This window comes from Oreochromis aureus, linkage group 15, assembly GCF_013358895.1.
Source record: "Oreochromis aureus strain Israel breed Guangdong linkage group 15, ZZ_aureus, whole genome shotgun sequence".
Classification (NCBI taxonomy): domain Eukaryota; kingdom Metazoa; phylum Chordata; class Actinopteri; order Cichliformes; family Cichlidae; genus Oreochromis; species Oreochromis aureus.
In genome coordinates, this window is record NC_052956.1 from 11927730 (window position 1) to 11940023 (window position 12294).

Below are 12294 nucleotides of genomic sequence, written 5' to 3' on the forward strand. Positions count from 1 at the left end.
TTTATACAGCGCCAAATCACAACAACAGTCGTCTCAAGGCGCTTTATATTGTAAGAAAAGTGTCTGGACTTCTTTAAGTTTCCTTGAAGACGTTTCACCTCTTATTCGAGAAGCTTCTTTAGTTCTGAAGTAAAGAAGCTTCTCAGATGAGAAGTGAAACGTCTTCAAGGAAGCTTAAAGAAGTCCAGACGCTTTTCTTTCCATGCTCCTTAGACTACGATGACCTGGATGACTGAGAACCTTCACAGATATATTTATATTATAAGGTGGACCCTACAATATTACATACAGAGAAAAACCTAATAATCATATGACCCTTTATGAGCAAACACCTTGGCAACAGTGGGAAGGAAAAACTCCCTTTTAACAGGAAGAAACCTCCAATAGAACCAGGCTCAGGGAGGGGCGGCCATCTGCTGCGACCGGTTGGGGTGAGAGAAGGAGGACAGGATAAAAAACATGCTGTGGAAGAGAGACAGAGATTAATAACAAGTATGATTTAATGCGAGAGGTCTCAAAGTGATTCTCACTGTGCTCTGATTGGACGATATATATACACTAGAAATTAAATTAGATACACTGATAAATGTGGCAGATGTTTCTCTTTTTTTAATTCACTGTAAAATACATCAGAATCCTTTACTGTTAACTACTTAAATCTGATAGCTAACAGGAAAAGATACCATTGCTGTGGTTATTATAAAGACAACTGTGACTTTAGAAAATATCTTCCAATTTATTATTTAAAAAAATACAAAGAAAACATGAGCAAGAAAAAAATTAACAAATATGTGAACACGTAATGTACTTAAGTCCAAATGGCTATATTATAAAAAGGTGAAGGAAAGACATTGAATTTGGTAAGATTTGACCATATTTCTGGGATGTTTCTTTTTAATTTAAAATGCTGGTAATTTACTGAACAGGGGGTCTGTGCATATGAGATACAGACTTAGATCATTTTGGTTGAAGTCACACTTCAGGTTTAGATATTTTCAGTACTGATAAAACTACTAAAGATTTCCAAGCTCTTTAATAAAAATGCTGAACCCTTCTGTGTAGAATGTTATAAACTAAAGGTATATTTAAAAAAAAAATCGGGTTTAAGATTTTTTTAGATTGTTATATTTTATATTTTGCCTTTATTTAATATTTTAGCTTCAGATATATTTAAATGGGGAGCCTGACAGGGAGTCCATTGACAGACTCGGCAGCTGGGGGCATTTCCATTTGCTAATGATCATTTTAAACATCCCTACAGATGCTCCTTTGGAAGGAAAAACTGTGTTGCTGGTTGGTGGAGAGGGACCCCTTCAGCTGGCCGTGCAGTGCCTGATTGAACGAAGTGGAATGGTCACTCTGAAAAGTCACTGGAGCTCCAAGACCCTGCAGGCGCAGGTGTGACAGGGTGTACTCACATTAGATGATCCGCATTGTGCCTTAGAAGCTACCTATGTCAAAATCATTGTCCTAAGTAATGAATTAATGTATAAGGAGTTCCAGCTCTTTAACCAGGAGTTAACCAGAAGTTGTTCCAATGAATCCTTAAAATGCCTAAAATTTTGTTCTGCAAAATAGAGAGGGAGAGCTTGAGAGAGAAGAGTTGTAGACTAAGGCCCACTGCGGGTGAGGGTGTCCAATTTAAGTACCAGTTTAAGTAAACACTCAGTATGTGCAATTGTGGTTTGAAGTTTGTATACACACATCATGGGTTTAAATCTCATGTTGGGCTTGTGCGATGTTAGTTGCTGGCCACACGGAGACAGTATTCTCATTTTACAACATCTCACTGGAGCAGTTTTACTAATGGGAAGATGTTCAAAGACATTTTTCTGCAGAGGTTCTTTTAGGTCATTAATATTTCATTATTTTAATTATTATTTTAATTTCTTCTTCTTTAATATTTTTCCCTTTTCCCAGGTTATGCAGGCTGATGCTGTGGTCCTGCTAGATGTTGGAAATATGTATGTTCCACCCACCTGGATTAGACCAGGGGCTGCTATCATTTACTCTAAGCCAGCTCTGGAGAAAGGTATTGCATTATATATTGTGTTTCCAATCAACTTGTGCTATAGTGAACATTAAATGATTTTAAAGCCCTCCATTGCAGAGACACTTTTTAAAGTTATCGTTTAAAAATGAATAGAAATCAGTGAAATTGCAGTTTCAGATGCACTGGTTTGCGTCCACTATCGCATGCTTTTTTTTGTTGTATGGATTTGTGTACTTATTGTGTGCATTAATCCTGTTGTCGTTTGTTTTAGATGAAAGTGCTTTTGGATTGTCTTCAAAATCTGGATTAGAAAGCCTCACAGCAGCTTACAGAACACAGGTATATATATTCCTATGTGACTCCTGTCTTTGGCTTACTATATTCCTCCTTACTTATTCGTTAGCTTTCTCTGTCCTTCTCTTTTCTTTTCTTTTTTTTCCGTTAGAATGTTGTCCGGAGTTGCAGTCGGTGGCTCAAGGGTCAGGAATACCGACCCTGGCATCTGCGCAGCCTCAAACTGCAGCCCTTAACTCCTGTACCAAGGTATTGACCACTGTGTGGTGAACACTGGAATTTAACTTCATTCATCTTACCCGGATTCTTGTATACCTCATTTTATTGCTATTTGAATAAGATGTGGTGGGTAGAGCCATTATCCATATAGTCTATATGTTTTCTCTGTCAGTGATTTAGAGATATCCAGAGCTCAGATACCAAAACCAGTAGATCAGCTGGCTGAAGAGATTGGTTTGCTACCAGAAGAGCTAGAAGCCTACGGGAGGAGCAAAGCTAAGGTTCGACTCTCTGTGTTGGAACGCCTCCAGTCACAGCCTAATGGCAAATATATTCTGGTTGCCGGGTGAGTGACTGACCAAATCCTCTCTTATTCTTTCTCCTGCTTCATAATAATAATAATGATAAAGTTTATTTGTATAGTACAACATTAACATTACAAAGAAAATAAATAGGTCCTAGTATAGACCCCTGTGGGACTCCACAGTACAGGGTCATAGTGTGCACACCAGAAAAAGAAAAAGTCTGATATTTGAAAATCTTCTGTATTCTCTCTTTGTTCAGTATAACTCCCACCCCACTGGGCGAAGGTAAAAGCACAGTGACTGTCGGCCTAGTCCAGGCGTTGTCTGCCCACCTTAAGCTCAACTCTTTTGCCTGTCTCCGTCAACCATCCCAGGGACCAACTTTTGGAGTTAAAGGTCAGCATTGAATACTTGGGTCTTTATGCTAACTGTACTTGGCTTATCCTCGCTGAAAGATATGCTGTCATCTCTCTGTGCTCCTTGGCATTCCTTCATCTGGATACTTTTTATTTTACTTTACTGTTAGTCATTCCAAACTATTTTCTCCTAAAACAATGAGTGTTTTCTCTAAAATCCTGTTTTGTGAGAAAACTATGATAGAACAGTGTATTTCACATTGGAACCAATGTTTAATGTTTCAAATTGTGAATATTTCTACTGAATACATTCAGTGACATTTGGACAAGTTTAGCTATCTTTGTCAGTGTGAGGTCAGCTCTACATTTTGTTCTCGGGTGGAGCAGTTCATTTAAAGTCCAACACTCAGCACTGTTTCTTTGTGTGTCCTCGTCCTGTTGCCTGCCTCTCACTGTGTTTCCTCTCCTTCTGTGCCTAGGGGGAGCTGCAGGAGGTGGGTATGCCCAGGTCATCCCTATGGAGGAGGTAAGACACACAGACAGGCTCAGAGTGCTCCCTAGCAGGACAAGCGCAGGCTTCAAAGACCTGAGGCATGCAAAGACTCAGTAGTTTGTACAAAAAGACACACAAGCATACATTCATGACCCCGGAGCTGTGACTACAAGCACAGTCCATAAAGACACACAGAACGAGGGGTTAAGCCCCAGCCTTGTAGGCTACAATAAGGCCAACTACTTTTCTCATTCTCTCAATTCACCCTGTTTCTTCTACGCCTCCTTCTTTTAGGCGCAATAAAAAAAAAAATATTTGTTTGTCTTGAGATCAAAGGGCTTGTGTCAAACTGTGAGAAAATGTGTCATAATAATTTTAAAGACTCAAGGGAAAAAATCCAAGCCATGGGAAGATTACTTTAGTTGAACCCACATTTATCATCTGCTACCAAATGCTGTGGGTGCAGTCCACTGACCCCCATTGTCAGAGGTTTTTTTCTCCATAGGGGCCACTCAATCAATCTTACAGAGTGTACACTTCTGCAGTAGCATGTTGATGTCTCGCCTGTAATCCTTTCATCTCTCACTGTTTTTTTTTTTCTGCTATTTTTTAAAAATCTTCTCAGTTCAACCTTCATTTGACTGGTGACATTCATGCCATCACAGCTGCCAATAACCTGGTGGCAGCAGCCATCGATGCCAGGATGCTCCACGAAGCGACACAGTCAGACAAGGTGACTGTGTGAAGATATCATATAGCAACGCTAGTTTAAAAAATGCATGCGTAATATAATGACAGTATGGATTCCTTTTGCTCTCAGTCATGTTTACGATTTGCTGTAGATTTATTTTAGTCGGTGACTGTAAATTATTCTGTGGTAACTTTTTAAGTATTTGATTTATTTCTGTAATCCTGCTTTTCATGCACATAATGCTATCTTGTTATCTAAATTCCAGCTTAACAAAAGTCCTTTCCTCCCATAAGGACCGGTTAAATGTACTTTAAATAATAGTATTGTTTTTTGTTTTCTTTACCACCAAGGCCCTTTTCAATAGATTAGTCCCTTCTGTGAATGGAGTCAGAAAATTCTCACCCATCCAGATCTCCAGGCTGCAAGTAAGTTTAAATACTACAGCTCCATAATCACACGTGATGTCCATGATCACATGTGAACTAACTAAGCATTGTGTCTGGGGTGTTCATGAAAAGTTGTTGTTGTTGTTGTTGTTGTTGTTTTTGTCCACTAGGGGGCCTCTGTGAATCCAGCTTAAATTTTCACTCTTACCCTTCACAGTGGCTGCATCACCAAACATTTCTTTATGCCAGATAAAACTCCTTGTTGTAAGAAGAAAGAGTAATTCAGCCTTCATGTAGTGCCGATGAAGAATGTCTAATATTTAGTCCTAACAGATAAAATATATATGGCAGATGTTACTGATCCAGGAGATGAAAGTTTGAACATGTTTACAGTTTATGTCCTGTTGGATGAAAGTCCAGGGTTAGAAAAAAAGGCTATAAAATTAGTGTTAATTGATGAAGGGAGAGATAAAGATTTTTAAAAGGCTTTTTTTAAAGCAGAAAACTCCAACTAAACCTTCTGATCTTGACAGTGAGTTAATAATTTCCTGGTTATTTAGTCTGGATTTGTTTCCTATGCATGAATGATACCTCCCACCTATTATGGTGGACATAGTGGGCTTCTTTCATGTTAAATAAAATCTAAACAGCATCAGAAACATGTGGAACAAAATCTTGTTGTTTTTTTTTCTCTATTGCTTAATTCTGCTGCCTCATTCTGTCTCAATTTCTAGCGCCTTGGCATCAGGAAAACAGATCCTGCATCACTCACACCTGAAGAAATCAACGCGTTCGTACGTCTTGATCTTGACCCCTCAAAAATCACCTGGCAGAGAGGTATCTTTATAAACAGACAAATTCTCTGTGTGCTTTTTTTTTAAGGGGGGGTTGTAACTGTACCGCAAGCATGACTGATTCAAGCTGTTTTCACACTAACTGTGTGTCGGGAGACTCAAACAGAGATGTCGTCCAACTCAAATGCAGCACCCAGCAGGAGAAATACTCCTTAGGCAAGAATTTTAGGCGAAGATACCGCCTGTGTAGAGCTGTGTGTGCACCAGACAATTACCAGCACTTTTTTTCACATGAGCACAGTTTAATCAGTTAGACTTAAATGGAAACTTTTAATGTCTCTCTGTAACTAAGCTGGGTCTTTGTGTTCTCGCATATAATGGGAAACATCTTAACACTGAGCAATTACGCTTAAATGTATAATGGGGTAACTGAGTTAGCACTGGTTCAAATCTTCTGGTCAGCTGGGGCTTTTCTGTGTGATGCTTGCATGTTGACAAACACATGTATGTTAGGTCAATTGGTGGCTCTGAATTGAAGATAATTGTGAGCCATTTAAAGTGTATGGAATAAAAGTGCTGCATGCATGTGTGGTTAAGCATGGCTTGTATTTTTAAATTGCTTTTAAGTGCTCATTAAGAGTAGAAAAACAACTGTTACATGTAAATTTCACAGCTTTATCTACAACTGCATTAGGTTTGTCACTCAGAAAAAGTATTGCTTTACATTACTTGGCTGGTCCAAGTCATTTGTTGTACTACCTTTTACAATACTTATGCACAAATTGGTAATATGGCCTAAGATGCATAATTACCATGCGGTCCCACACCACATATCACTGTGCTAATGAGGAGCACTTCACAGTGATGCTACTGTCCTAAGTCCAAATGCTCATCAGTGCAGTTGTTACCTGTTGGACATCAGGTTGTGGCTTCTTGTCCAGGCTTGGCATACATTCAGCTTAAATAGGATTTTGGGCTTCTTTGCTACTGCCTGTGCAGATCCTTGGTACGAGTTGTCATGTTAGCATCAGTTGTTTCTGGCCTCTCCCTGCTAATAAACTGAAATTAGCTGACTGTAGGATAAATGTGCAGGAAAAAGGCAAATTTGATTCATTTATTTATTCAATTTTTACATTTATAACAGAAATGGGCGACCGTGGTTCAGGGGGGTTGGGAAGCTCATCTTGTAACCGGAAGGTTACCGGTTCAATCCCCTGCTCTGTCTGTCTTGGTCGTTGTGTCCTTGGGCAAGACACTTCACCTACCGCCTACTGGTGTTGGCCAGAGGACCGATGGCGCGATATGGCAGCCTCGCTTCTGTCAGTCTGCCCCAGGGCAGCTGAAGCTACAACTGTAGCTGCCTCCACCAGTGTGTGAATGTGAGAGTGAATGAATAGTGGAATTGTAAAGCGCTTTGAGGGTCTCGAAAAACGCTATATAAATGCAATCCATTATTATTATTATTATTATTATTATTAAAAGTGCTAAGTGTATGTAATACAGGTAATGACATAAGTAACATAATTCTTTGCTAAGCAGCATTATTGCGATTGCTGAATTTCCGATAGTGTTGTTGCAGAGAAAAACGTAATTACAGTAACATGTTACTACACCCAACACCGATCTAGAACTGCTTATGAAGTCAAGTGGTTTTTATAGCAGTGGCGGTGTAAAGCACGCAATCTTAATCTGACCAAATGTGATCAACACCGCAGCAGAGATGCCTTGAGATCTTTTACATTTCAAACTGGTGCAAAGGGCCTGCTGCAGAACACCAGTCTGATTGTCTGCGCTCGGATGTACTCGCAGTCAAAAAGCAATATCATGACTATCACACAAATCTAATTATCATAAAAAATGTCTGACAAACATCTCATGCTCTGCAATGTAAGTGTCTTATTGGGCCGTTCCTGAGGAATGTCACATGCAGTCTTGAAATAGAAGGTAATTTCCTTTCTTATATAATGAATACAAAAATGGCTTCATATTAAATTAATGTAAAGTGTCAGACAATCAGTCACAAGATTATAAATGTGGGTACGGCAGCTGTGGAATTAGCTACAGCAGTGATAGCTGGGTTGGTTTAAAGTTGCCTGTGAGACAGCCGGCCTGGTGCTGCTTTGACCGACGTGGTATTTTACTCTGTTGGCACCTAATGTGACTTTATTTCATGTGTTCACGGGACTTATTCTTGCTTAACTTTTTTCCTAAACTTGTTTTTTTATATGGACACACTTTCCTTTTTTCATGAAAGGGAAGGTTCTTTCATTCTACAAAACCAACACAGGATTAATGTCTCCTAAAATGATTTCCTGGCTGAGTGCAGTGAATTTCTAACCGCATTATCAGAAAGTAGCCTTAAGTGCTGAGTGAGGAAACCTTCATTAGCTAATCCATTTTAAGATAAACACACGTTATGTGGTAGTATTTATATAAACGTGTAGAGATGAATTTTTACAGTGTGTCAGGCTAACGCTGTAAAAACATACATTTTCCTTGTGGGTCAGGTATCAGATCAATTAATCACAGTTTATGGGTTCTTACAGTCACGTAGTCCTGTTGGGGTTTGTTTTTTGTTTTCTTTAAAGAAAAGTGCTTTTTAATCTAATCTAACATGAAATTAATCAGAAATGTGTATAATGTTTTTCTGTGGCATATTGTGTCACATAAGGCAACTGCATCATGTTAAAAGGTGAACGTTTCATGGTCAGAGTTATAGATTATATAACAAGGTTTGCCAAAAAAATATTTGTTTTTTGTTTTTGTTTTTTTGTCTGTTTTTTCAGTCGTTGATACAAATGACCGTTTTTTGAGGAAGATCACCGTCGGACAGGCAAGCTCTGAGAAAGGACAGATCAGAGAGGTATGGCATTATAGTGGAATAAAAGTGGAAAAGCATTCCATTTACCTAACAAACAATTTTGTGAAGTTGGAAAACTAAAATGACTTAGCTTTAGTCTTTGTTAAATTGGTACAGTGTATTATCACAACCTGCCTGACGAGGCTGTAATGGACATGTTTATTAAGACTTTTGACGTCTACAAGAATGTCAGCCAACTTTTTTCAAGGGTTTTTATTGTAATGCCTATACTGTTTTCCTTACCTCTGGCTTATTCCCTCCATACAATAATACTAAAATAGACTAACAAATAAAAGCTCTACTAAAATTAAACTGAGATGAGCAAATCCACTCTCAAAACAAAATGAGACCAAATTAAAACAAGAGTAAAAATGTAAAATGTGTTGAATATACTAAAGTATAATAACTGTGATATGAATCACTCAGGCTGTGAAAATTATGATTCTTAAATATAAACCCATGTTGCATACTTTTCAACTACCACCCTGGATTTGTGTAATTTGTTCATTCAAACACGAAAGATTCACATGAACTTACTTTATAATGAAGAACAATGGTGCAGCAGTTTATTTACATTGTAAAGACGTAGCTGGCTTGCTTTTTAATATAGCAAAACCATGACTAAAATCTTTCTCATGCATGTCCACTCTGATACACTCCCCTCTGCACATGCTCCTCTGTTCATGATACAGCCCAGATGTAATCACCCCCACCACCACCATACATCTGTAGTAATGGCAGCTAAATGAAATTCTCTAAATAAACATTTCACGTCAGTGGGAAGCTAGCAGGCCTAAGTGAAAGCAAATGTTTAGAGAATGAGAAAAATGACCCACCCATCCATCCACACTCACACACGTACACACCTAGAATAGCCTCTAAGCTAGTTCAGCATATGCTTATATTTATCATCATTGGTAAATCCATTCTGTTTCCCTTCCTCTCCTCTGCCCTGCACTTTCCTCCAGTGCTGGTTATACTATAGCCCCTCGGGGTATTATCAGTGGGAGTGGGAATAGAATTCTTATATTCCTTGAGGGATTATTGTGGGTTTTATGCTTCTTTTTTTTTTTTTTTGGTGAATTCTTTCGTTTTCTATATTCCTGCCTTTATCTAACCTTACTTACTCATGTTTTCTTGTTCTCTCCATCCCTTTTTTTTGTTAAACATAAATCAGGACAGAAACTCGTATCAAAACAATTTAAACATTTTTATAGGTTTTTTAGTTTTCTCCATCAAATTATCACTCCGATCCGAAACTTTTGTTGTGATTTGGCGCTATATAAATAAAATTGAATTTAATTTAATTGAATTGAAACTAGGCCATGTTCATAGGACTTGTATTCTCTTTCTCATGTGATAAACCCGGTGACTGCCGTTTTGAGGAAAGTTGCCAATTTTCTTCCCAAGCTGTGCAAAACATTTTATTCACTTAAAGCTTTTATTCTTGAGTCTGAGAATGATTAATTAGATTGTAAAGGCTTAAGCTTATTATTTCGCATTCTAGCTCCAAACAAACTCATGCGTTAAACTTTACTGCAGGTAAAACATTTGTTTTCAGCTCTCCGCTAGCAAGTGTCTAAAAGAACTGCTAAAACTACTGTCTTGGTTTATGTTGCAAGTGATTTTTCTTTTCTCACACTCCAGACTGGGTTTGACATTGCAGTGGCCAGTGAGATCATGGCCATCCTGGCCTTGGCTGACAGCCTCGAGGACATGAAGAACAGACTGGCGCGCATGGTGGTGGGGACCAGCCGCTCTGGACAGCCTATCACAGCAGAGGACCTCGTATGTATTTTGTGTTGTCAACTCATTTGTAAGTGTGGAAGTATTATTGCTGTCTAACTCAGTGAGCTTATCGTCAAACATCTGAGAATTTTAGACCAAAAATATGGATTTTTTTTAAATTTGTTCTGAAAAAAGTTGTTTTTGTGCTTAAGACTGTAGAGAAGAGTTATAGAAAGATGAAGGTATATTGTCCTTATCCAGCTATCATAGATTTATTTAAGTGAAACGAAACATCTTCAAATCTCAATTTGAGAAGGAACCCCCATAAAGTTGCATTAGCTTTTCTGATATGCCAGGATGTGAAAACACAACCACACATCAATGCTTGCCCAGTGGAAATATGGTGTGTGTGTGTGTGTGTGTGTGTGTGTGTGTGTGTGTGTGTGTGTGTGTGTGTGTGTGTGTGTGTGTGTGTGTGTGTGTGTGTGTGTGTGTGTGTGTGTGTGTGTGTGTGTGTGTGTGTGTGTGTGTGTGTGTGTGTGTGAGAAAATGTGTCCACGTTGTTGACGGAGCATTTTGTGCAAAGCAAGATTTACTTGCATGCAGGACGGAAACTTGCAAATGGACTGTAACAACATTTATCATCTAAAGTGGACAGCTGTTTAACTATACTTTACATTATCAGTTATTTGTATTAGCGAGCTCAAGGTTTTGTCTGAATCTTGATAACCTGCTCTGTTTTCCAGCCAGCACCCTTATTTTTCTCTCTTCCTCTCCGTCAGGGTGTGAGTGGAGCTCTGGCGGTGTTAATGAAAGATGCTATCAAGCCCACGTTGATGCAGACCCTTGAGGTGAGACCTGTGCACAGCCCCTCTTAAATAGTCGTTATCCCGCTCAGCTGAGCAGCTTCTGATGAATATCTTATGGAATAAATGGGTTTGTTCTGCTGCTGCCGGAGAAAGCGTTCCGCTGAGATCCTTAAAGAAAGGATGATGGATTGGCTTTTTTCCTCCCAGGGCTCTTTATCTTAATGGCAGTTTAGCTCGGTGGACAGGTGAAGCTCTCGGGCAGGGGATCCGCCCGATCCAGTTTCATGCAGCTGTGCTAGGGAAACACTTTAATTTGGTTGTGATGACGATAACAAAACTGCTTCTCACAACATCTGGCTTTTATTATGCGTTTGAGATTTTACCTTAAGATGAATTAGACATGTGATACCACAAGGACATTTCTTCCATGTGGACAGAAAGCACATACGCACCAACATATTTGTGACACTATGCCCAAATCTAGTCCTTGCAGCCCCCATGATTGGTCAAACAACTCTATGGGAAGCTGGGGCACTTTTAAAATTGAATAAACCCCACATGAAGGATGCATATTTTTGGTTTTCCCAAGTTTATTTGTGCATTTTTAGAAGTTGTGATTAAAGTCCAAAGCAAGGATTCAGTTATGGATGATGACATCACAGAGAATAAAAGAGTAAATCTTTAATTTCTCTGATTTTTTTTATCCAGTAAACATTGACAATTTTCTCCAGTTTACTCTTGTTTTTGATATTATTATTATTTATATATATTTCTATTTTTTTGGATACTTCCAATTCGCAACACTCACCTCAAGGCACTTTATACTGTAAGGTAAAGACCCTACATTATTAGAAAGAAAAAAACAGAAATGCAGACCACTGCCTAAGAGGAAGCAATTGGTAAAAGTGGGAAGGAAAAACTCCCTTTTAACAGGAAGAATCCCCTGGCAGAACCAGGCTCAGGAAGGGGCAGTCATCCACCGCAAATAGGTGGTGGTGAGGGAACGCACAGAGAGACTCTCTGCTGGACAGGCCTCCATTAAACCTAATCCTAATATATGTTTGTTAAACAGGATTATATACAAGTGGAACATTGGCTTTTATGCATATTTTTAATATGTTCTAACATATGGACAAACATATTCATTAGGCTTGTTCTATAAAGGTGTTGTGTTATGGCATCACAGTAGAATGTGTCATCTTTAATGTTCACATTCCCAAATATAAGAGGTGTGATCAAAAAGTTCTGGTCTGATGCTACTTTGAGCACCTTGTGATGTTTTTTAAGGTGTTTGGTTGGATATCTTTTTTATTTTTTTTTTATAATGGGATGATGGCTTTTGACTTTTTGATCACACTTAATTCAA

General features: G+C 38.7%; 1 protein-coding gene across 3 annotated transcripts in view; it reads left to right on the plus strand.

Moving 5' to 3' along the window:
• Positions 1-12294, plus strand: part of mthfd1l (methylenetetrahydrofolate dehydrogenase (NADP+ dependent) 1 like) — a 44994-nt gene that overhangs the window by 4154 nt on the left and 28546 nt on the right. For all 3 annotated transcript variants that reach the window (XM_031727653.2, XM_039599195.1, XM_039599194.1), the window contains exons 7-19: positions 1262-1398; positions 1921-2032; positions 2265-2332; positions 2439-2536; positions 2679-2852; positions 3071-3207; positions 3647-3693; positions 4286-4393; positions 4702-4776; positions 5472-5574; positions 8318-8394; positions 10039-10179; positions 10902-10970. In XM_031727653.2, the coding sequence (XP_031583513.1) occupies positions 1262-1398; positions 1921-2032; positions 2265-2332; positions 2439-2536; positions 2679-2852; positions 3071-3207; positions 3647-3693; positions 4286-4393; positions 4702-4776; positions 5472-5574; positions 8318-8394; positions 10039-10179; positions 10902-10970 (1346 nt within the window). The remainder of the gene's footprint in view (positions 1-1261; positions 1399-1920; positions 2033-2264; positions 2333-2438; positions 2537-2678; positions 2853-3070; positions 3208-3646; positions 3694-4285; positions 4394-4701; positions 4777-5471; positions 5575-8317; positions 8395-10038; positions 10180-10901; positions 10971-12294) is intronic.